The sequence below is a fragment of the Balaenoptera physalus genome (assembly GCF_965194825.1).
Source record: "Balaenoptera physalus genome assembly, chromosome: 3".
Taxonomy (NCBI): Eukaryota; Metazoa; Chordata; class Mammalia; order Artiodactyla; family Balaenopteridae; genus Balaenoptera; species Balaenoptera physalus.
In genome coordinates this window covers 2701142-2725731 of record NC_138890.1, presented here as the reverse complement: position 1 = coordinate 2725731, position 24590 = coordinate 2701142, and the positions used below count along the sequence as shown (strand labels likewise).

Genomic DNA, 24590 nt, shown 5'->3' with positions numbered 1-24590 from the left:
GGATCCTAGTTCCCTGACCAGGGATCAAACCTGTGTCCCCTGTATTGGAAGGAAGATTCTTAACCACTGCACCAGCAGGGAAGTCCCCCATCTTATATCTATGTCCATGTAGCCACACATCCAGAACCTTCCAAGCTTTTGTACAGATCTCCAGTTCTAGCTGACGTCCTGTCTCTTCTGCCTGAAAGACTTCCTTTCCCTTTACTGGTAGTGCCAGTGTGCTGGGGATGGATTCTTTCAGCATTTGTGTGTCTGACTCAGTTTCCATAGTGTAGAAAGGTGTTTCCTCTTAGTATAGACATTTTCTGTGACACACAGTTTTGCTCTGAGCATTTAAAATACGTTACTGCAGTGTATTTGCACTGGCATTATTTCCAGTGAGAACTCATGTGTCCGCCTTATGTTTGTTCATCTGTGTATTGTGTGTTGTTTCTCTCTGGGTGCTTTGAAGATATTCTCTTCATCTCTGGTTTTGGTTTTGTCTTGCCTCACTGCATGGCTCGTGGGATCTTAGCTCCCTGACCAGGGACGGAACCCAGGCCCTGGGCAGTGAAAGCATGGAGTCCTAACCACCGTACAGCTGGGGAATTCCCGCATCTCTGGTTTTGAGAAATATAATTATGACAAGCCTAGGTGTAGACGTCTTTGTTTCCTGTGCTTGGTGATTGTCGACCTTCTTAGATATGGGCTTTATATTTTTCATTCACTTTGAAAAATTCTCAGCAATAATTTTGATTATTATAGCTAGCAGATTGTCTTCTAGCTTCCTTCTCTCATTTGGGAATCCAATTACATGTGTAGTTGGTTGTTAGGGGTCCTTTCACAGCTCACAGATGCTCTTTACATTTTTTGATACTTTATTGCAAAGTTCACATCTTTGCAGTAAAGACCCATCCTTACGTTCACATCTCTTTTTTCTGCAGTATTTTATCTGCTTTTAATGCCATGCAGTGTGTGTGTGTGTGTATAGTTTTAATTTATTTTATTTATTTTGTTATTTTTGGTTGTGTTAGGTCTCTGTTGCTGCACGCGGGCTTTCTCTGGTTGTGGCGAGTGGGGGCTACTCTTCGTTGTGGTGCACAGGCTTCTCATTGCGGTTGCTTCTCTTGTTGCGGAGCACGGGCTCTAGGCGCGCGGGCTCAGTAGTTGTGGCTCACGGGCTTAGTTGCTCTGCAGCATGTGGGATCTTCCCGCACCAGGGCTCGAACCCGGTCCCCTGCATTGGCAGGCGGATTCTTAACCACTGCACCACCAGGGAAGTCCCTCCATTCAGTATATTTTTCATCTAAGATGTTGTAGTTTCCGTGTCCTGAAGTTTGATTTGGGTCTTTTAAAATAATATCTCCATTTCTCTATATAAGGTTTTTGTCATATAGAACAGGGTTCCCCAACCCCCGGGCCTGTTAGGAACCAGGCCACACAGCAGGAGGTGAGCAGTGGGCAAGCACGCGAAGCGTCATCTGCCCGTCCCCATTGCTCGCATTACCGCCTGAACCCTCCCCCCTCCCACATCCGTGGAAAAATTGTCTTCCACAAAACCGGTCCCTGGTGCTAAAAAGGTTGGGGATCACTGATATAGAAGACAATTATAAAAGTTCCTTCTCTAATTTTAACATGGTGTCAGTGCTGAGGTGTTTCAGTAGAGTGATTTCTCTCATCATCATGAGTCTTGCATTTCAACCTTTTAAAAAATTTTATTTACTTTTTGGCCACACCTCGAGGCACGTGAGATCTTAGTTCCCTGACCAGGGATGGAAACCATGCCCCCTGCAGTAGAAGCGTGGAGTCTTAACCACTGGACCGCCAGGGAAGTCCCTACATTTCAAGTTTTTCGAATGCCTTATATTTGATCAGATGCCAGACATTATGAACTTTACCTTGACGGGTGTTTGGTATTTTCATATTCCTATCAATATTTGATGGACCTGAATTCATGGAATCCTGTTGTTTACTTCTTTTGGGCCTTGGGTTCAGTGTCAAGAGCTTTGCACTTCTCCCTCACAGTTAATTTGCACAAAACTTCACACTTAAGTCCAAACTAAAAATTCTCCAAAATCATATTCCGATTGGAAAAATAGGCCTGTGTTCTTTTTTATTTTTTAATTTATTATTTTTTATTTTATTTATTTTTGGCTGCGTTGAGTCTTCGTTGCTGTGCGCAGGCTTTCTCTAGTTGCGGCGAGCGGGGGCTACTCTTCATTGCGGTGCACGGTAGGCCTGTGTTCTCTTAATGGCCTAGTGTTCTTCCAGAAAGATGGCCAGTCAGGACTGGTGGTGGCCGTTCTAATTTCCCTCTGGGTTTCTGACAGTTTGGAAGGCGCATTAAAAAGAATACCACCTCCCCAGTCCTTCAGTGTTTTCCCATTGTTAACCACCTCTGCAGATCTGATGCTTGTTTCATGTGCTGATAGCTGTGTTGGGTAAGGAAAAGGGAGATAAAATAGTTGTTGTCATTTGAAATGGGTGATCTTGATGCAGACATGGTTCATTTCTAGAGCATTTCTGTCATTTCTTCATAGTGCACATGGGGACGAAATAAACCAGGAATGGTCACAATCTAACTGCTGGGGAAATAAGTTCAAGATGTCAGAGGTGCTTGGGGAATTTCCTGGTGGTCCAGTGCTTAAGACTCCATGCTTCCACTTTAGGGGGCGTGGGTTCAATCTGTGGTCGGGGAACTAGGATCTTGCATGCTGCCGTGGCTTGGCAAAAAAAAAAAAAAAAAAGATGTCACAGGTGCTGTTAGATGCATGGGATGTGATGAGATCAGTGAACAAGAGGACTCTGGATAGAGTGGAAAGGTCTGACTCCGAAGGCTTAGATTTGAAGCTGGAGGACGACAGAGCCTTGGGCGAACATAGTAAGAATTGAGTCCAGCGCCCCTGGGCTGTGAGCTGCACCAGCCTTCCTGCTCGTACTGGAGGACGTGGGTTTGTTGCTCTAAAATATGTGTTATGTTTCGGGACTCAGTGGTCTTTGAGGATGCGGCTACGGGCTTCACCTGGGCAGAGTGGGCTTTGCTAAGTCCTGTTCAGAGGAACTCTGCAGAGATGTGGTGCTTCGAACCTTCGGGAGCGTGGCCTCAGCAGGTAGGGGTGGCATCACTCCTTCACTTGTCCTTTTAGAGAACAACCTATCTTACTCTGTTGACCTCGTTCCAAGATTTGGGCTGAGAAACGGGCACACGTTAGCAGACACACAGACGTGGTCAGAGAGGCCTCATGGAGTCTTGAGACTAATGAACAGCTTTACTTTGAAAACAAAGATCTGCTTAAACATCTTTTAAGATGTTTTAAGCTGAGTTTTTTAAAAAATATTTGGCTGCACTGGGTCTTAGTTGCGGCACGCGGGATCTTCATTGCCACGTGCGAGATCTTCCTTGCAGCACGCGGTTATCTAGTTCCCCCACCAAGGATCGAACCCAGGCCCCCCCTGCATTGGGAGCGTGGAACCTTAACCAGTGGACCACCAGGGAAATCCCTAAGCTGACTTTTTCTCTCTTGAGGCTCCTTAAACTGAGAAGCGAGCATAGTTTTCAAATGTTGCGTTGGGGCACACTTATCCGAGGGATACTATGCTTAAAACACACTGCAGCATCAAAAACATAAACAGTCACAAATATTGGGAAATGTGTAGTTATAATAATCGTGAAAAACTATCAGTCCTTACATCATTAATGATTATGAATTTTTAAAAATATTATTTATTTATTTATTTATTTATTTTTGGCTGTGTTGGATCTTTGTTGTGGTGCGCGGGCTTCTCATTGCAGTGGCTTCTCTTGTTGCAGACATGGGCTCTAGGTGTGCGGGCTTCAGTAGTTGTGGCTTGCGGGCTCAGTAGTTGTGGCTCACGGGCTCTAGAGCGCAGGTTCAGTAGTTGTGGCGCACGGGCTCAGTTGCTCCGTGGCATGCGGGATCTTCCCGGACCGGGGCTTGAACCCGTGTCCCCTGCATTGGCAGGCGGATTCCTAACCACTGCGCCACCAGGGAAGCCCGCATTTATTTTTTTTTAATATTTATTTATTTGGCTGCACTGGGTCTTAGTTGCGGCACACGGGATCTTTAGTTGCGGCATGTGGGCTCTTAGTTGTGGCATGCGGTATCTAGTTCCCTGACCAGGGATCGAACCCGGGCCCCCTGCAATGGGAGCGTGGAGTCTTAACCCCTGGACCACCAGGGAAGTCCCTGCAGTGGCATTTAAACCTCTATAGAGAGTAGGGCAACTGTAACACAGAAATTTACTAGAAATAAAAATGTTTTTTCCCCGAAGACAGGGTCCTAGGTTACCAAACACAGTCAATGGAAATATCCCCAAATCTAGATGGTCTTTTGCAAAGATCTGCATGGCTTTGTAAAAAAAATCGAGATGAAATTCACAAAACCTACAGCTAACCAATTAATAATGTACAATTTGGTCCGTACACTGTGTTGTGCAACCACCATCTCTAATGTGAAAGCCTCTTCCTCACGCCAGGACACCCCATGCCCTTTAAGCAGTGGCTCCCTATTTCCCCTGTAGCCTTCCCGGCAAGCGCTCGTCTACTTTCTGCCTGTATGGATTTGCCCATTCTGGTGATTTCATATAAAAGCAAGTCACACGGGGACTTCCCTGGTGGTCCAGTGGTTAGGACTCTCCCTGCAGGGGGCAGGTTGGTTCCTCCCACATGCCACGCTGCGTGCCCCCCGCCCCAAAAAAAAGTCGCACAATATGTGATCACTTGGGTCTAGTGTTCACTCAGCAAATGTTTTTGTGGGTCATCCACATTGCAGCATGTGCAGAACCTCTTTCCTTTTCATGGCAGAGTGTGATTCCACTGTGTGTGTGTACACCACAGTTTGCCTATCCATTCGTATGTCGATAGACATTGGGGTTGTTTCCACCTTTCGGTTGTGGAAAAAAACCCCTGCTGCTCTGAGCATCCGTGTACAAGCTTCTGTGTGCACCTGAGTATTCATCTCTGTTAGGCGGATACCCGTGAGTGGAGTTGCTGGGTCACGTGGTGATTCTTTGACTTTTTGAGGGACTGCCAAACTGTTTTCCATAGTGGCTGCACCTGCACCATTTACATTCCCATCAGCAGTGTACAAGGTCTCCTATTTCTCCACATCTTTTGGGAAAACCTGTGTTTTATTTTTTAAAAATTATAGTCCCCATAGTGGGTATGCCGTGATATCCTAAGTGACCAATGATGTTGAACTTCTACTCGTGTATTTGCTGACTATGTATCTTCATTAGAGAAATGTCTGTTCAAGTCTATTGCCCATTTTTAAAAACTAGGTTGCCTTGCTGAAAGGGTTCTTTATATTCTGGGTACTAAACCCTTATCAGATAAAGGACATTTGAACAAAATGCAATGTATGGATCTTGTTATATCCCTGTGGTGATCATTAGGGAAGCTGACTGCTGCTCGTGTTTATTTGAATATGGTAAACGCAAGTTGTTTATTTTTAGGTGTGATAATGGACTTTGGATTATGTTTTTTAAAAAAAACATATATTCCAAAATATTCATGGATTAAATGGTATATCTGAGAGTTTCTTCAAAATTATGTGGAGAAATGAGTGGAGTAGAAATAAAAATTGAAAAGTGTTATAGGAAAGTAATGGATATATACAGTTTTATTGTTTTTTCATATCCCTCTAAAAACCATTTAAAAAAATTATTTAATTAATTAATTTATTTTTGGCTGTGTTGGGTCTTCGTTTCTGCGCAAGGGCTTTCTCTAGTTGCGGCGAGCGGGGGCCACTCTTCATCGCGGTGCGCGGGCCTCTCACTGTCGCGGCCTCTCCCGTTGCAGAGCACAAGCTCCAGACACGCAGGCTCAGTAGTTGTGGCTCACGGGCATAGTTGCTCCACGGCATGTGGGATCTTCCCAGACCAGGGCTCGAACCCGTGTCCCCTGCATTGGCAGGCAGATTCTCAACCACTGCGCCACCAGGGAAGCCCTAAAAACCATTTTTTAAAATCGTGGTTAGATACACATAACATAAAATTTACCATCTTAACCATTTTAAGTGGTATTACATTCACATTGTTGTGCAACCATCACCATAACCCAAGCCCATAACTCTTTTCATCTTGTAAAACGGAAACAATAAAAACATAACTCCTCATACTCCCTCCCCCCAGCCCCTGGCAACCGCCATTCTACCTTGTCTTTATGAGATTTGACTCCATACCTCCTATAAGTAGAATCATACAGTATTTGTCATTCGTGATTAGCTGATTGCAATGAACATAATGCCCTCAAGGTTCATGCATGTTGTAGCGTATTAAAGAATTCCCTTCCTTTTATTCCAGTGTATGGATGGACCACACTTTGTGTATCCATTCATTCTTTGATGAACACTTACGTTGCTTTACGTATTTTAACGATTGTGAATCATGCTGCCATGAACGTGGGTAAACAAGCATCTCTTTGAGACCCTACTTTCAGTACTTTAGCGTATATACCCAGAAGTGAAATTGTGGGAGAATATGGTAATTCTTTCAGTTTTCTGAGGAACTACCGTACTGTTTCCACAACTGCTTTACATCTTACATCCCTACCAACAGTGCACAAGGATTCCAGGTTTTCCACATCCTTGTCCATAACTTGCTTTCTGGGTTTTTTTTTTTTTTTTTTTTTTGATAATAGCCGTCCTGATGTGTGTGAGGTGGTATTTCATTGTAGTTTTGATTTGCATTTCCCTAATGATTAGTGATTTTGAGCATCTTTTCATGTGCTTATTGGCCACTCGTATGTTTCCTTTTTTTTTCTTTTTTTATACTTGAGTCAATATGAATTTTTATTAACACACATTTTTCAAAGTCTGTACAAACCAAAACATTCCTGTGTTTTAAAAAGTCCATTATTACAAACATACAAATAAACAAAAGGTGTTACCAAAAGTTAGCTACACAATTTCATGGTAAAACAGTGTCATGATTTTTAAAAAGCAAAATTTCAAGACTGAGGTTTCTTCCTTCCCTTTTTGGAACTTGTGGAAAGTTAGAAAATGTGTGGATTTGCTTTATATTAAATGCCAAGACCTTAAAAAAAGATTTAGCATAAAACTAAATGTGTTTTTACATTGTCACTTCATGTAACAGAATTTCTCAAGTCTTTAAAATTAAAAAAAAAAAATGATTTTTCACACAGTTTATCTTTACCTAAAAGTTTCTCATTCAGAAAGTTACAAAACTATTTAGCACTGCCATTTCCCTTGCTTAGAAGGGAAAATTACATCCTCTACTAGAGTGATATATAAGTAACATGGTCCACTGTTCCTCTTACCAGAAGGAAGTCGCTCATTTCCACATCTCTGTCCAGTTATGTGCATGGCTCCCTTGTGAGAATGCTCACCAATTAGAAGCATTTGCTCCGAGGAAATGCCTAGCAAGTTAAACTTACTGCTGCTACACTTTTGGTAGACTGAGATACAGATGTCACCTGCCCTTACGATTACCTCTAACTCTAGTACTGCCCCCTGCATTAATGATTCCAAGGTAGCTGGTTTTACTGTTTCATGGCACACTACACATCTCTAGTTCCTTTCACAAACATCATATAGAGGACCTGAGACAGTGGCTAGAAATGCCAGTCTGTCCTCTCACCTGGAAAAGGAAATCCATGTGCCTGAAGGGAAAACAGGACAAAATTCAGGCTGGGGCCAAGCTGCTTTTGAAAGAGAAGCACCTGTTTTCAACACATTTCCATTAAAAGCAGGGAGTGTACAGGCTGGGGTGGGTGAGGAGGAGTGGGGAAGAGGTAGAGTGATATCACTGCCCCAGTCAGACTTACAGCCACTACTACAGCAGCTCATACTAACCTCCAAAATGCTCTGGAGTCCAAATATTATCCCATTCTGAATCAGGTTAAAAAAAAAAAAAAAGTTACCTGAATTTGGCCCAGTATGACAACAGATACAAGTAAAGGGTATTTTTTTAAAAGAGGTGGCAGTGTGAGAATTTAAAATCAGTCACAGAAAACAATCAAGAAAGGGGTAGGGGAGAGACGTGTCCAGTACAACCTGGACAACCTTTCCTTCTGCCCTTTAAGTGCCTTTTGGAGGATTTCTTGGAAGAGCATGTAAGAAGATACTTAACTCCATACTTACATATTGAATTGTTTCACCTTAGCAATCAGTTTTTTTTTTTTTATAAATTTATTTATTTTATTTATTTATTTTTGGCTGTGTTGGGTCTTTGTTGCTGAACGTGGCTTTCTCTAGTTGTGGCGAGCAGGGGCTACTCTTCGTTGCAGTGTGTGGGCTTCTTATTGTAGGGCTTCTCTTGTTGCGGAGCACGGGCTCTAGGCACACGGGCTTCAGGAGTGATGCACGTGGGCTCTAGAGCGCAGGCTCAGTAGTTGTGGCACACGGGCTTAGTTGCTCCGCGGCATGCGGGATCTTCCCGGACCAGGGCTTGAACCCGTGTCCCCTGCATTGGCAGGCGGATTCTTAACCACTGCGCCACCAGGCAAGCCCCAGCAATCAGTTTTTTTTTTTTAATTTATTTTTATTTATTTATTTATTTATGGCTGTGTTGGGTCTTCGTTTCTGTGTGAGGGCTTTCTCTAGTTGTGGCAAGTGGTGGCCACTCTTAATCGCAGTGCGTGGGCCTCTCACTATCGTGGCGTCTCTTGTTGCGGAGCACAGGCTCCAGACGCGCAGGCTCAGTAGTTGTGGCTCACGGGCCCAGATACTCCGCGGCATGTGGGATCTTCCCAGACCAGGGCTCGAACCCGTGTCCCCTGCATTGGCAGGCGGATTCTCAACCACTGCGCCACCAGGGAAGACCAGCAATCAGGTTTTAAGACTCCACGGTAACAAGAAAGAAAAGATCTGATTCTTTTACTAAACGCTAGAGAGTAGGAACTTTTTTTTAAGAGGCATCACTTTTACAAGAAGAATGAGCTAGGCTACCATTATTCCTTTATCCAGAAAAAAGTTTCTTTTTTTAAAAAGTAAATAAAACTCTGGCTATAGCGTAGTACAAAGTTCATACATAATATACCTGGAAGAAAAACCCAAGAGTATATACCCTGAAGCAAAAGGTTTATTGGAGAGAAAAAGTCTCTTCCACTGTACCAAGTCTTAAGGTGGCAGTTTTCAAAAGTTCAGAGGGTGGCAGTGATATGTAATTAATGCCAAACTATTTGCTCATGGGTATGGCAGCATGCAATGAAGGACCAAAAAAACCAAAAAACCATTCTGCACGTAACACTGAGCAGTGACCAGCACACACACACACAAAAGTAACAAAAGAGAGACAGTAGTACTGAGAGAAGGGTTTGGGATAGAAAGAGGGGAGTGAGGGAGAGTATGAGAGAGAAAGAGAGAGCCTGAAACCCCAAACATTCAAGCATGCAGTCATAATACAGCACAAACCAGGTGTTTCCATTCAGCCCACTGCAGTCACACAAACAAGGATAACTATAGTGAAATTACAGATTGCTTAAGAAAGCTTGCAATTCCCAGAGAACAGCTACGTTGCCACCCTAACCCAGGAATCCGTTGCTATTGCCAGGAGCGTCCTCGTGGTCTCTCATGGAGAGGTTATAGCTCCTGACTTCTCTGACTTCTTGTTCTTGGACAAGGCAGCTGCTTGCTTCAGGAGCTCTCGGTTTTTGGCCTGCAGTTGTTCTGTAACTTCTTTGTGGGTTTTCTCCATCTGGTTCATTTTGGCTCTCATCTGAGATTCTTGGTATTGAAAATCAGCCTTCAACTCCGTGACCTTCTTCTCTTTCCCTAAAATCATTTGATCCTTTTGATGCAGCATCTTCTTCTGAGTGGCTACTTCTTCCTTCATTTGGGCAATGATGACAGAGTGGTCCGTGCCTGGTGAGTCCAGAGCCAGGTCTGAGGAAGAGCTATCGTGATCAACTCAAACCTGGATTTTTTTTCTTTGGGATTTCATTTTGAATTTTCTGACTTGTTATAATGGCTGCCACCACTCAGTCCACTGCACTGCTCCTTCTCCTGGTGGCCGACACGGGAACAACGGCTCAGGTGCTTCCTCTGCTCTTTGGTCTTCTGAAGGACCCGTTTGTATGGAAGTGTGCACAGCCAGCATAACAATTTCCCGTCTACCTTTTTTCTATCATCTTTCCTGTCAAATGCACACTGTTGCTTGCACTGTTCACAAGAACATGGTGGTCCACACTTCTTCTCTGAATTTGTGCAGTGCTGGCATTTGTTGCCAATAAATGCTGCAGTTACGTTGCAGTGCTGACGAGGTTTGGGCGTTCCATACAACTGCACATTCTGAGCACATTTCTTGCATACTGTATTGGTTTTACTCTCCTGCTGGTACTCAGTCCTACAGTAGGTGCACTTCACAACAGGGTGTACAATCCGACATTCCTTGCACAGCTGCTGCCCCTGAGACAGCACCTCGAAGGGGAAGCGCTAGTGGCATTTGGTGCAGGCGTTGCTCACCGCCCTACCGGCACCGCCAACTGCTTTCTCTCTTGTGTGTTTCTTTGGAGAAATGTCTATTCACGTTCATTGCCCATTTTGGATTTGGTTGTTTGGGTTTTTTGTTGTTGAGTTTTAGGAGTTCTCTATATATTCTGGATATTAATCCCTTATCAGATATATGATTTGCAAACGTCTTCTCACATTCTACGTGTTGCCTTTTTACTCTGATGATAATGTCTTTAGATGCACAAATTTAATCTCAAGCAGTCCAATTTGTCCTTACTGTTTTGCTCTGTTACCTGGGCTTTTGGTATCATATCCAGGTGTCATACCCAGGAAATTATTGCCAAATCTATTATTACGAAACTTTTGTCCTGTTTTCTTCTAAGAGTTTTATTGTTGTAGGTCTTACATTTAGGTCCTTGAGCTATTCAGAGTTAATTTTTGTATATCATGTTAGGTAAGGGTCCAGTTTCATTCTTTTCCATGTGGATATCGCATTTCTCAGCATTGTCTGTTGAAAATGCCATCCTCTCCCCATTGGATGGTCTTTTCACTCTTGGTAAAAAAATCACTTGATTGTATAGGAAAGGGTTTGTTTCTGGGCGCTCTATTCTATTCCCTTGGTCTATAGATCTGTCTTTATACCAGTACCACACTGTTTTGAGTACTGTAGCTCTAAATTTTTGAAATCAGGATATAGGAGTTGTCCAGTTTTATTCTTCTTTATCAATATTGTTTCAGCTTTTCAAGACCCCTTGAGATTTCTAATTTGAATTTTATGATGGGTTTCTCATTCTGCAAAAAAAAATCATTGATTTTTAAAAAATTATTTTATATTCGGGTATAGCTGATTAACAATATTGTGTTACTTTCAGGTGTACAGTAAAGTGATTCAGTTATACATGTATCTATTCTTTTTCAAATTATTTTCCCATTTAGGTTATTAGAATATTGAGCAGAGTGACCTGTGCTATACAGTAGGTCCTATTTTAAATATAGTAGTATGTATATGTCAATCCCAAACTCCCAGTATATCCCTCCCCCCACATCTTTCCCCTTTGGTAACCATACATTTGTTTTCTAAGTCTGTTAAAGATTCCTCATGTAAGTGATATCATATGATATCTCTCTTTCTCTGACTTACTTCACTGAGCATGATAATCTCCAGGTCCATCCACGTTGCTGCAAATGGCATTATTTCTTTTTAATGGCCGAGTAAATACTCCATTGTATATATGCACCACATTTTCTTTATCCAGCCCTCTGTTGACAGACATTTAGGTTGCTTTCATGTCTTGGCTATCGTAAACAGTGAAACAGTGCTGCAGTGAACATTGGGGTGCATGTATCCTTTTGAACCATGGTTTCCTCCAGATACATACCCAGGAGTGGGATTGCTGGATCGTATGGTAGCTCTATTTTAAGTTTTTTAAGGAACCTCCATACTGTTCTCCATAGTGGCTGTACAAATTTACATTCACACCAACAGTGTAGGAGGGTTCCCTTTTCTCCACACCCTCTCCAGCATTTATTATATGTAGACTTTTTGATGATGGCTATTCTGACTGGTGTGAGGTGGTATCTCTTTGCAGTTTTGATTTGCATTTCTCTGATAATTGGCGATGTTGAGCATCTTTTCATGTGCCTCTTGGCCATCTGTATATCTTCTTTGGAGAAGTGTCTTTTTAGGTCTTCTGCCCATTTTTTGATTGGGTTGTTTGTTTTTTTGATATTCAGTTGCATGAGCTGTTTGTAGATTTTGGAGATTAATCCCTTGTCTCTAGCATCATTTGCAAATATTTTCTCCCATTCTGTGGGTTGTCTTTTCATTTCTTTATGGTTTCCTTTGCTGTGCAAAAGCTTTTGAGTTTAATTAAGGTTCCATTTGTTTATTTTTGTTTTTATTTCCATTACTCTAGGAGACAGATCAAAAAAGATATTGCTGCAAGAGTGTTCTTCCTATGTTCAGGTCTTCAATCCATTTTGAGTTTATTTTGTATATGGTGTTATGTGTATAAGTCCAGTTTTCCCAGCACCACTTGTTGAAGAGACTGTCTTTTTTCCATTGTATATTCTTGCATCCTTTTCTTAGATTACTTGGCCATAAGTGCATGGGTTTACTTCTGGGCTTTCTATCCTGTTCCATTGATCTATAATTCTGTTTTCTGTGCCAGTTCCATACTGTTTTGATGACTACAGCTTTGTAGTATAATCTGAAGTCAAGGAGCCCTATTCCTCCAGCTCTGATTTTCTTTCTCAAGATTGCTTTGTCTATTTGGGGTCTCTTGTGTCTCCATCCGAATTTAAAAATTTTTTGTTCTGTGAATGACATTGGTGATTTGATAGGGATTGCATTGAATCTACAGATTGCCTTGGGTAGTTATAGTCATTTTGAAAATATTGATTCTTTCAATCCAAAAACATGGTATACTTTTCTGTCTGTCTGTGTCATCTTTGATTTCTTTCATCACTGTCTTATAGTTTTTGGAGTATGGGTCTTTTGCCTCCTTAGGTAAGTTTATCCCTAGGTATTTTATTCTTTTTGATGCAGTAGTAAATGGGATTCCTTAATTTCTCTTTCTGATCTTTCGTTGTTAGTATATAGAAATGCAACAGATTTCTCTATTAATTATGTATCCTGCAACTTTACCAGATTCATTGATGAGCTCTAGTAGTTTTCTGGTAGCATCCTTACAATTTTCTACGTATAGTATCATGTCATCTGCAAACAGTGAGTTTTACTTCTTCTTTTCCAAGTTGGATTCCTATTATTTCTTTTTATTCTCTGACTGCCATGGCTAGGACCTCCAAAACCATGTTGAATAAAAGTGGTGAGAGCGGGTGACTTCCCTGTTGGCATAGTGGTTAAGAATCCGCCTGCCAATGCAGGGGACACGGGTTTGAGCCCTGGTCCGGGAACATCCCACATGCTGTGAAGCAACTAAGCCCGAGCACCGCAACTACTGAGCCTGCGTGCCAAACTACTGAAGCCCACGCGCCTAGAGCCCATGCTCCGCAACGAGAGAAGCCACTGCGATGAGAAGCCCATGCACCACAACGAAGAGTGGCCCCCGCTCACCGCAACTAGAGAAAGCCCATGCACAGCAACGAAGACCCAGTGCAGCCGAAATAAATTAATTTTTAAAAATTAAATAACTAAGTAAATAAACAACAAAGAAAAAAAACAACTGGCATCACAGGATGGATGGAGTCATGCTTGCAACTGACATCAGGGAATAGGAAATGGGAACCAGGCCAAGTACCACCTGCAGTGCCACCAGGAAATGCAACATGAACATCTCCCCTGTGCCAGCCCGCTCTGCCAGTGCTGCTGAAACTGAGATGCACAGCTCCTGCCACAACGGTTCCCATCCCCAGTATTACAGAGATGATACTGATATCTCAAAGGCTCAAGCCTCCTATTTAGCTGTCCAGGATCCAGCCAACAGGTTTTACTTGGCCCCAATAATTGAAGACTCACAACCTCAACTTGCTTCCACTTTTTTTTTTTTTTTTTTTTTTTTTTGGCTGTGTTGGGTCTTCGTTTCTGTGCGAGGGGCTTCTCCAGTCGCGGCACGCGGGGGCCACTCTTCATCGCGGTGCGCGGGCCTCTCTTGTTGCGGAGCACAGGCTCCAGACGCACAGGCTCAGCAATTGTGGCTCACGGGCCTAGCCGCTCCGCGGCACGCGGGATCCCCCCAGACCAGGGCTCGAACCCGTGTCCCCCGCATTGGCAGGCAGATTCTCAACCACTGCGCCACCAGGGAAGCCCAACTTCCACTTTTTTTTTGTCTGAGGATCAATCCTCGTGACGTGTTGCGGTCCCACAGGGGATCCCACTGCAACCATTAAGTCAGTTCTGCTCGCCACGGGGGGCATAATAAAGGCTGATGGCCCGATGCCCCGAGCACCCACAGCCGTTTTGGGCTGTCGGGAGGAGAAACCGAGGCACTTAACAGAGTCACAACGACCCAAGGGCTACTCCCTGACGAGCTAGACTCAGAAGCCACACACATCTGATCCATCACATGCCCTTAGAAAACTGTTCAGATCATGTCTCATATCTGAATCAGGCTAGCAAATTAACAATTGGAAACCGTGCCTTGAAGGCTGAACAGCTCCTGCACAGCCAGCCACCTATGGTAACACCAGCTGAGTTTATGTATGATACCCATGGACCTGATACTTGCAAGTATTTAACCAAATGGGAAAACCTGACCAAAGATAACTTGTCCCTGAAATGGCCAAAATGGGGTACTTTTGATTTACCTACATTGGTTTATTTGCATGTTTAATTAGAAAAAGGAGCTATAAAATCAACCAGAATGGGAGGCATATTTTAATTCTATTCTGTTGTACACCAAAGCGAATCCGCCATATGCATGCACGTGTCCCCATATCCCCTCCCTCTTGCGTCTCCCTCCCACCCTCCCTATCCCACCCCTCTAGGTGGTCACAAAGCACCAAGCTGATCTCCCTGTGCTATGCGGCTGCTTCCCACTAGCTAGCTATTTTACATTCGGTAGTGTATATAGGGAGGCGTATTTTAATTGGGACCTGGAAGCCTCACAAATGAGGAAATAATAAAATGGCTTCATTGTAAGAAACAAACCAAAAATGATTAGAAACGGTGGTGGCTGAATTATAGAAAGCCTCAACCTCCATCTCCAGCTTCTTTTACGTTCTCTTCTTTCTGAGCTGCCCTGCCCTGCCCTGCCCTGCCCTTCCTGCTCTCCCTCCTCCAACACCAAAAGAAAAATATATTGAATGCGAGATAGAAAATGAAAAGCAACACCAAGTTTAAGGAGAAGCCCATGAGCAGAGGGGAACCTGCTCTATCTACAGCCCTTGGACTAGGGCAGAACTTAGGAACTTGACTAAGGATTTTCCAGATCCCTTACAAAGACCCTTTAGCTTTTGCTAAGGAATTTGATCTTACAGTAAGAACTTACGAACCTGGATATTCAGACTTGTACCAGCTCGTCCATTGACTAGTCTCTGAAAGTAAAGCAAAAGAACGGCTCTAAGACATAAATTGGAAAGCACCTATGGAGGATTTTCATTAAGTGTGAGGCTACAGATCGCCAGAAATGTAGAGAAGTTGCCCATAACTTATATCAGGCTATTCCAAAAATCTTCCCACAGAAAACAGATTGGGCATGGGACTTCCCTGGCAGTCCAGTGGCTAAGACGCCACGCTCCCAATGCAGGGGGCCCAGGTTCGACCCCTGTTCAGGGAACTAGATCCCACATGCCGCAACTGAAAGATCCTGCATGCCACAACGAAGACCCAACGCAGCCAAATAAATAAAACAAGTATTTTTTAAAAATAAAAGAGAAAAGAAAACAGATTGGGCAAAGGTCCATCAGTGTAAATAGAGGCTAGGAGAAACTATTTGATTATTTTTGAAAGATTTGAAAAAACATTCAAACAACACTCTGGCATGGATCCAGAGAGTTTTGTAAACCATCAGAATGATTCAGTATTACATTCTATTTTTCTCGAAGGATTAGATGAAGAATTGGTACGCCTGGTTAAAAGACATGAACTTGATTGGGCCACTATGCATACTAATGCCCTTGTCACTACTGCTGATAAGCTTTCTAAAACCTTATGGAAAGGAGAGAAGGAAAAAGCTGCCGAGATTACGACTGTGCAGCTACAGCAGTTTGGCGGCCCTCCAAAACTCACCTGCCCAAATTCCAGCCAGGCTTGAAAGGACCACACTTGCTTGTATTGCAAAAAACATGTACATTTTTAAAGGGATTGCCCCAAGTTCAAGCGAGACTTGGAACAAGGTAAAATTAAAAAGGAAGGGGGGGTGCTCTGAGGGTTACGAGAGGGCATTTTCCCCTCCTCCTCACGAATACCTTAGGGGAGACTGAAATAACTATCAGAGGGGAAACATCTAAGGCCCTGTGGACACGGGGGCTACATTCTCTGTCCTTAACCCAACCCTTATTCACTGCCCTCTCGCTCGGGGTAAACAATCGATTCAAATGGTAGGAGTTTCAAACTTTGCCGTGCAGGTTTTTAAATCAGAACCAATAATTGTTCAGCTAGGAACTGTCACAGGAAGACATGTTTCCTTGTGGTGAAATGTGCTCCAATTCATCTGATTGGATGAGACCTTTTAGAGGCATATAATGCCCGTATTGCCTTTTCATCTATAGGTGAAATGATTTTAGATTTAGAAGCTGTAGATGCTGATCAGAACGTAATTACTGAAAAGTGAACGGTTATGAAAATCAAAATTCAGACAAATCAAGAGGAAATTAATGATTTGCTGTTACAGGACACCTGCATGTAAATCAATGGAGTTAGAACACACCCTCACACCATGCACAAAAATAACCTCACAATGGCTTAGACTTAAACATAAGACATGATGCCATGAAACTCCTAGAAGAGAGCATAGGCAAAACATTCTCTGACATAAACTGTACCAATGTTCCCTTAAGTCAGTCTCCCAAGGCAACAGAAACGAAAACAAAAATAAACAAATGGGACCTAATCAAACTTACAAGCTTTTGCACAGCAAAGGAAACCATAAACAAAGAAACCTAAAAGACAACCTACGGAATAGGAGAAAATATCTGCAAATGATGTGACTGACAAGGGCTTAATTTCCAAAATATATTGGGTGGGCCAAAAAGTTTGGGGTTTTCCATAATATCTTATTGGCCAACCCAATACAAACAGCTCATACAACTCAACAACAAAAAAACAACCCAATTGAAAAATGGGCAGAAGACCTAAATAGATGTTTCTCCAAAGAAGACACAAATGGCCAATAGGCACGAGAAAAGATGCTTAACATCACTAGTTATTAGAAAAGTGCAAATCAAAACTACAATGAGGTAACCACCTCACACCAGTCAGAATGGCCATCATTAAAAAGTCTACAAATAACAAATGCTGGAGAGGGTGTGGACAAAAGGGAACCCTCCCTCACTGTTGGTGGGAATGTAAGTTGGTGCAGCCAGTATGGAGAACAGTATGGAGATTCCTCAGAAAACTAAAAATAGAGTTACCATATGATCCAGCAATCCCAGTCCTGGGCATATATCCAGACAAAATTATAATTCAAAAAGATACATGCACCCCAATGTTCATAGTAGCACTATTCACAACAGCCAAGACATGGAAACAACCTAAATGTCCACGGACAGAGGAATGGATAAAGAAGATGTGGTACATATATACAATGGAATATTAGCCATAAAAAACGAAATAATGCCATTTGCAGCAACATGGATGCAACTAGAGATTATCATACTAAGTGGAGTAAGTCAGAGAGAGAAAGACAAATACCCTGTCACTTAAGTGTGGAAATTAAATATGGCACAAATGAACGTATCTACAAAACAGAAACAGACTCACAGACATAGAGAACAGACTTGTGGTTGCCAAGTGGTGGGGGGAGAAGGGAGAGGGAGAGGGATGGAATGGGAATTCAGGGTTGGTAGGTGCAAACTATTACATTTAGAATGGATAAATGACAAGGTTCTACTGTAGAGCACAGGGAGCCATATCCCATCTCCTGGGATAAACCATAATGGAAAAGAATAGTTTAAAAAGAATGTACGTGTAAAACTGAGTCACTTTGCTGTACAGCAGAGACTGGCACAACACTGTAAATCAACTATGCTTCAGTAAAAAAATAAAATGATTTGCTGTTACAAGTGCCTAAGGAATTATGGTCATCTATCCTCAGATATTGGGAAAATTTAAATGGCTACTCCTATTAAAGTAACTATGGATAATTCCAAGCCTCTACCTAATATCTGACAATAGCCACGCAGACTGGAGGCATTAAAAGGAATAAGACCTATTATTCAGGAATTCCTTAAGAAAAGACTTATAATTCCTTGCACCAGTCCCTGCAATATTCCCATTTTACCAGTAAGAAACCAAAGGGAAAGGCCCGGAGGTTGGTTCAGGACTGAGAGCTCTAAGTGCTCTTGTGATTCCCCACCACCCTGTGGTTCCTAATCCTCCCACACTGCTCTCAGCCATCCCATCAGACACCTGTTATTTCCCAGTAGTTGACCTACGGAGCACATTCTTGAGTATTCCAGTAGAAAAAGAAAGTCAATACCTCTTCACCTTTACATGGGAAGATCACCAGTCTAACTTGGACAGTTCTGCCACAAGGCTATACTGAAAGCCCGACTTATTTCTCTCAAATACTTAAAGCCGATTTGGCGGATGTACACTTTCCTGATGACTCTGCTCTGATGCAGTACGTAGATAATTTACCTTTGTGTTCTAGAACCGGGCAGGATTGCCAAGAGACACTATCCACTTGCTGCAACAATTAGTGTCAAAGAGGCATAAAGTGTCCGAAGACAAACTACAATTCTGCTCACCAACTGTGCGATAATTAGGTCATTTAATTTAATCTAAGGAAGGATTGTTGATTGATTCTGAAAGGATTAAGGGAATCCTAGCTTTCTCACTCCCCCAAAGAAACAGCTGAGAGGATTTCTAGGTCTAACTGGGTATTGCAGGAATTGGGTACCGAGTTTCTGCCTCGTGGCCTAACAACCTCTATGCATTACTCAAGTCTCATCAGCCAGAGGGACTTCCCTGGCGGTCCGGTGCTTAAGACTCCACACTTCCTCTGCAGGGGGCACGGGTCTGATCCCTAGTCGGGGAACTAAGATCCCACATGCTGCGCGGCATGGCCAAAACAATTAATTAATTTAAAAAATACTTAAAAAAAAAATCTGATCAGCCAGACCCAACTGAATGGACGAACAGAAGGAGAGAAAGCTATAAATGCCCTGGAATCTACACTAGCCCAGGCTCCAGCTTTGGGCCATCCTAACTACAAACTACCATTTTCCCTCTTTGTGCCTGAAGACAGAGGACATGCCCTGGGTGTATTCATTCAGAGGCACTGTGACCACAGGATGTTATAGTCACCAGTTAGATTTGGTGGCAGAAGGGCTTCCCACCCTGTATGAGAGCTATTTCGGCGACTGCCCTCCTTATGCAAAACTACTGATACTGAAGAACTTGTCATGGGGTCTCCTCTGGCTGTCTGTGTTCCTCACTCAGTTGAATCTCTCTTAAGTTCCCATCATACTCAACACTATTCTGTGAGTCGCTTGGCCTCTTACCGAAGTAGTGTTACTCTCATCACCCAGTATTACTTCCGCTTGCTGATGTAACAGTCTTAACCCTGCAACTTTGTTTCCAGCATCTCAAGATGACTGCATTATACTGGCTATCTTCTAACTCCGAGGACTGATTTGCAAGAAGTTCCCATTGATAATTCTGATTTAATTTGGTTTACAGGTGGATCCTACTTAAAAGGACATTATTGAGCTGGGTCTGCAGTAACTTCAGCAGGAGAAATAAGTGAAAGTTCTTATTTACCAGACACCAAATCGGCCCAACAAGCTGAACTGATTGCATGACTAGGGCTTGTCAATTAGCCAAAGGTCAAATAAACAATGTCTATACTGATAGCTGCCCTGCCTTTGGAGTGGCTCGTGATTTTACAGTGCTGTGGAAACAGGATTTCTCACCTCTTCTGGTCAGCCTGTGAAGAATGGACACCTCATCTCACAACTATTAGACTCCACTCAATTGCCCGGACAGCTCGTGCTCATGAAGATACCTGGGCATTCCAAATCTGTCTCAACAGAGGCCAAAGGACATCGATCGGCTGATGCTGCAGCTAGACAAGCTGCCTGAAGTCTTGTCCCTGCCCAATTTCAAGGCTCTCCTCTGCTCGATCATAACTCTGATGAAACGTAAGAAATTTCTTTTGCAGGCTCAGGAACTGGCTTCAGAAAATGAAGAGCAGGCCTGGAAGAAAAAAAGGGGGGCTACTTGGATCCCATCTCACAAATACGGAGTATCTGCATGTGGTTGTTTAGGCGTGGCTGGTCATTGCTGGGTGGTTTTTTTTTTAATTTAGTTATTCTTGGTTGCCTTTACTCCAGCAAGGACATTCCCTGGCCCACGGGCACCCGAGAAAATGGTATGATAGGGAAAACAATGTATCTGGAAACCTTCTCCCACTATAGCTCATAAGGTTTATGACCTATGTTCTATCTGTCCTAAATATAATCCTGGTAAACCCCTTCATGGCTTGCAAGGCCACTTCCCCCTCCCTGAGGAACCCTTGTAGGTTTGGCAACTGGACTTCATCCACATGCCTTCCTCTGAAGGCTATAAATGCATCCTGGTCGTGGTCTGCATGTTTTCACACTGGGTGGAGGCATTTCCTTGCAGAAGGCCAGTAGCCTTAACAGTACGCAAATTACTATTGGAAAAAAAATAATTCCACTTTGGGGAATTCCTTCTGAGTTGCATAGCGACCAGGGAACCCATTTTACTGGACAGATTATTAACTCCACTGGTAAGATTTGGCCGCTAATGCAACATTTTCACCGCACCTATCACCTCAATCCTCAGTGGTAATAGAAAGGACCAAGAGCACTATTAAAACACAATTGGCTAAATTTTCAGAGGCTTTTCATCTTCCACGGCCAAAACCTCTTCCCTTGGTAACTCCTCAACCTTAGTTCTACCCGCTCTGGTAAACATCAGTTGTCTCTTTTTGAAATAATTACTGGGCGGCGACCTGTGCCTTTAGATGAAGGTACGTATGAACCAGCGCTGCTTAAAGGTCACATTCTACATTACTGTCAGGGACTCATCAAAGTGCTTAAAGAAAATGAAAAATTAGTAACTGATTCCTTCCACAGTGAGCTCCTGGGAGACAAAGACCTTACTAAGGATCCAGGGTTACAGCCTGGAGATGTCGTCTATTGGAAAAGACTGCAAAAAAAGGACTCCTTACAACCACGTTGGAAAGGACCATACCAGCTACTCTTAACAAATCCCTGTGGGGCAAAACTTAAAGGACTAATCTCTTGGATTCACATCTCTCACCTCAAAAGGGCCTCCCCTCCTGAATCAACTGCAACTCCTATTTCTGACACCCCACTTCCGCTGAGAGAGGCTCCATCAAACCAGGATGAGAAGAACACGACAACAGTGGTAGACAGCTAACCCAAGAGTCCAGACCAGACCTGTAAGAAACTGCCTCTCTCCATCAAAACGTCTTTCTCTCTATCAAAGTTGAAAGTTATGGGACTTCCCTGGCGGTCCAGTGGTTAAGACACCCCGCTTTCCCTGCAGGGGGGCACGGGTTCCATCCCTGATCAGGGAACTAAGATCCCGCATGCCGCGCGGCACAGCCAAAAAATAGAAAAAGAAATTGAAAGTTATTGTTCTATTTCTGGCTATGTTCTTAGGCCAGTGTTTAGGGTGGAAAGAAAACTCTTTTAGTAAAACTATCACGAAGTATAGGTACTGGGGGAGGTTAACTGATTGTTGGTTTGTCATCAGATTCCTCCGTCAGTACAAGGCCGATTAAACCCCTTGTAATTCCTGTCACTGACTTTTCAGATGTTCCTAATGTTACCACTTACTTAGACATACCTCCCTCTGGCCTAACTTTTCAGGTTCAAATTCTCCAAAACACTAATATGTCCACCCCTTGACTGACACTATCTTCGGTTCTTAGAGATAGCACACAACTTACCCTAGGCCCCTCTCATTCTGTCCCTTACTTTTTTTGGGCTGTGCCACACGGCATGCGGGATCTTAGTTCCCCAACCAGGGATCAGACCTGAGCCCCCTGCAGTGGAAGCGCGGAGTCGTAACCACTGGACCGCCGGGGAAGTCCCCGTGTCCCGTACTTAATTAACAGATGTCTTAAAGAGAAAAATACGAGTCACGTATGCCAGCAACTCCCCCACCTCCAATATCATACGGATAGCTTTTGGAAAGCCTGCAAAAGAAATGGCCCACGGTTTAATACTGTATTAACAGAACTTCCAGTTAACGAAGCCATCAACAAAAGCACCCTGGGAGGAGTCACTTGTGCTCCCCCAGGTTTTGTCTTCATATATGGTATTGGAACTGACCCACCTTCCCAAGGGTATTCACATAAATGTCTGAAGAGCTGTCAAGTAGAAGGTTTATTTTATCGGGACGTTATGTTACCCCATTGTCTATTCAAAAAGAGACAGATGGACCTCCTTTTTCTCCCCATTACAGAGTCAGGAGATCCATGCGAGCAGGACACCAAAGAAACCTGGTGGCAAAGTCTTTGGAATCTTGGTTCCTAGCGCAGGAGTATATGTAAACAGGGATATGCTTAGAAACCTATCAGCCACCATTGGTCAAATGGTTGAAGAAACTGCAAAAAGCACTGCCGCACAGCAGAAATCCTTAGATTCCTTAGCCCAAGTTGTGTTAGATAACAGAATTGCCTTAGATCTCCTACTGCCCAAACAAGGAGGTGTTTGTGCTATTGGTTACACGTGTTGCACTTATGTTAACACCTCCGGAGAGGTTGAGACACGCCTGGAAAAAATTTTCCGAAGAGCAAAATGGTTACAAGATGTAAGGAAGAGTGAGTGATCCTTTAAGTCAGCGGTCCCCAATCTTTTTGGCACCAGGGACCGGTTTCATGGAAGACAGTTTTTCCGTGGACCGGGGCGGGGGCAGGGAGGTATGGTTCAGGCGGTGATGTGAGCGATGCGGAGCCTCAGATGAAGCTTCGCTCGCCTGCCCACCGCTCGCCTCCTGCTGTGCGGCCCGGTTCCTAACACGCCGAGGACTGGTAGTGGTCCACGTCCCAAGGGTTGGGGACCCCTGCTTTGTGACCTTTTTAGTCGGCTACCCTCAGAACTAGGCAACATTTTCCGCTTTGCTTTACAGACAATTGTTATTTTCATTATATGCACTACCATTCTTTTCCTGGCTATCAAATTACTCATGACATGTATCACTGCTTGTTCTAAGTCTACGGCCAAAAGCACACGTACAGTGATCGTACAACAAACTGAGATGACTGATCAAATGTATAATCTATAAAACTTGCCTTCATCAATATATTTCTATGATTACTGCATTAAATTACTATGATAAAATATATAATGATGCTTAAACAAATTGAAACTGCTGGTCATTTCTATAATTCTGTATAAGGTAATGGACATATGCAACGCACATAAAGTACAACTGGCATAAGTCCTATTGGACACCTTAGAATTGGCTACCAGTCCTTGCCAAGCGCCCTACTAGTGCATCCCCCGCCACAAAAGAAAAAAAAAGGACCGGGCTGTCAAGACCCAGCATGGAGGGACATGATGAATCGGAGGCAGGTAAGCAACCACCTCGGCACCAAGGGACCAAATAGTTGATCATCTAATGCTTTCTATCAAAAGATTTTTGATCAAAAGGAGGAAGATGATGAGGGAAATCATAAATATTCTTTGGCAGGACAATCAAACTAAGAAAGAAAACAAAAAAACAAATGACATGCTCCCTTTGTGGCAAGCTTTTCCCGGTGTTCCATGGGCATATCTATATGACACATTAACCAGACCTCCTCAAAGCAGCAGGATGAAATCAACCTTTGAGAAAAAGATGACCCTTTCTTTAGACGCCAGCATTTCAATATTGTAATTCTATGACTAATATATTTCTTTTTCATCTCATACAAGGGTACAGGGGGTCGCACTGACCAAAGGCTTGTCTGTACATGCAATATTAAGGGGAAAAAAACCCACAACTTGTTGATTGAACTATGTACACAGTGCTAATCTGTCAATATGAGACATAATTTGTCTCAAAAATGTATAAAACTGCATCTCTGACTCCTGATCAATGGAGCAGTTTTCAGACTTTCTGAGGATGTTTCCTGGGTTATAATCCTCAGTTTGACTCAAATAAAATTCTCTTTTCTTTTTTCTTAGCTTGATTGTTAATTTGATTTTTCGTCAGCAGGCCTCACTGTTGAAATGGAAATTACACCTTCAGGAAAGGGCTATACCTAATGTCAAAGGCCTTTCCAGAATACAGGAGGATGTGGCTTCCCCCATGCTCAGCCCCTTGCCCTCTGACATGAAGATACAATTAGTGTCGGCCTAACAGTTGCGAAGCCCCTTGGGACCAACTGTCTGACATGGAAAGGGAGCTGGTGTTCTTCACTGACAGGACCACCACCACTGTACACGAGGCCGCCCGCTGGACAGCCGTGCCGTGCTTTCCTGCCAGTGGCATATCCCCCGTCTAGGAGGGCTTGCCTGGCTCAGCCCAACTGGCAGAGTTGATGGTGGTGTGCCTGGCTCTACCACTGGCCA

The 24590-nt window shown here is 43.3% G+C and overlaps 1 protein-coding gene across 11 annotated transcripts in view; it reads right to left on the bottom strand.

The window, feature by feature from the left end:
• The window catches only part of LOC309656639 (uncharacterized protein), a 208396-nt gene that overhangs the window by 92968 nt on the left and 90838 nt on the right, over positions 1-24590 (bottom strand). For 3 of the 11 annotated variants that reach the window (XR_014261456.1, XR_014261457.1, XR_014261458.1), the window contains exon 3: positions 20042-20232. The exons of 2 other annotated variants lie outside the window; for them this stretch is intronic. Coding sequence is in view for 1 of the 9 variants with exons in the window: in XM_082453285.1 (XP_082309411.1) it covers positions 20213-20232 (20 nt within the window). In the remaining 8 variants the exon portion in view is untranslated. Of the gene's footprint in view, positions 1-15356; positions 15408-16574; positions 18722-19797; positions 20233-24590 lie in introns of those variants that run through there. 6 more of the 11 variants (XR_014261461.1, XR_014261462.1, XR_014261459.1 and 3 more) reach the window with 5 other exon arrangements.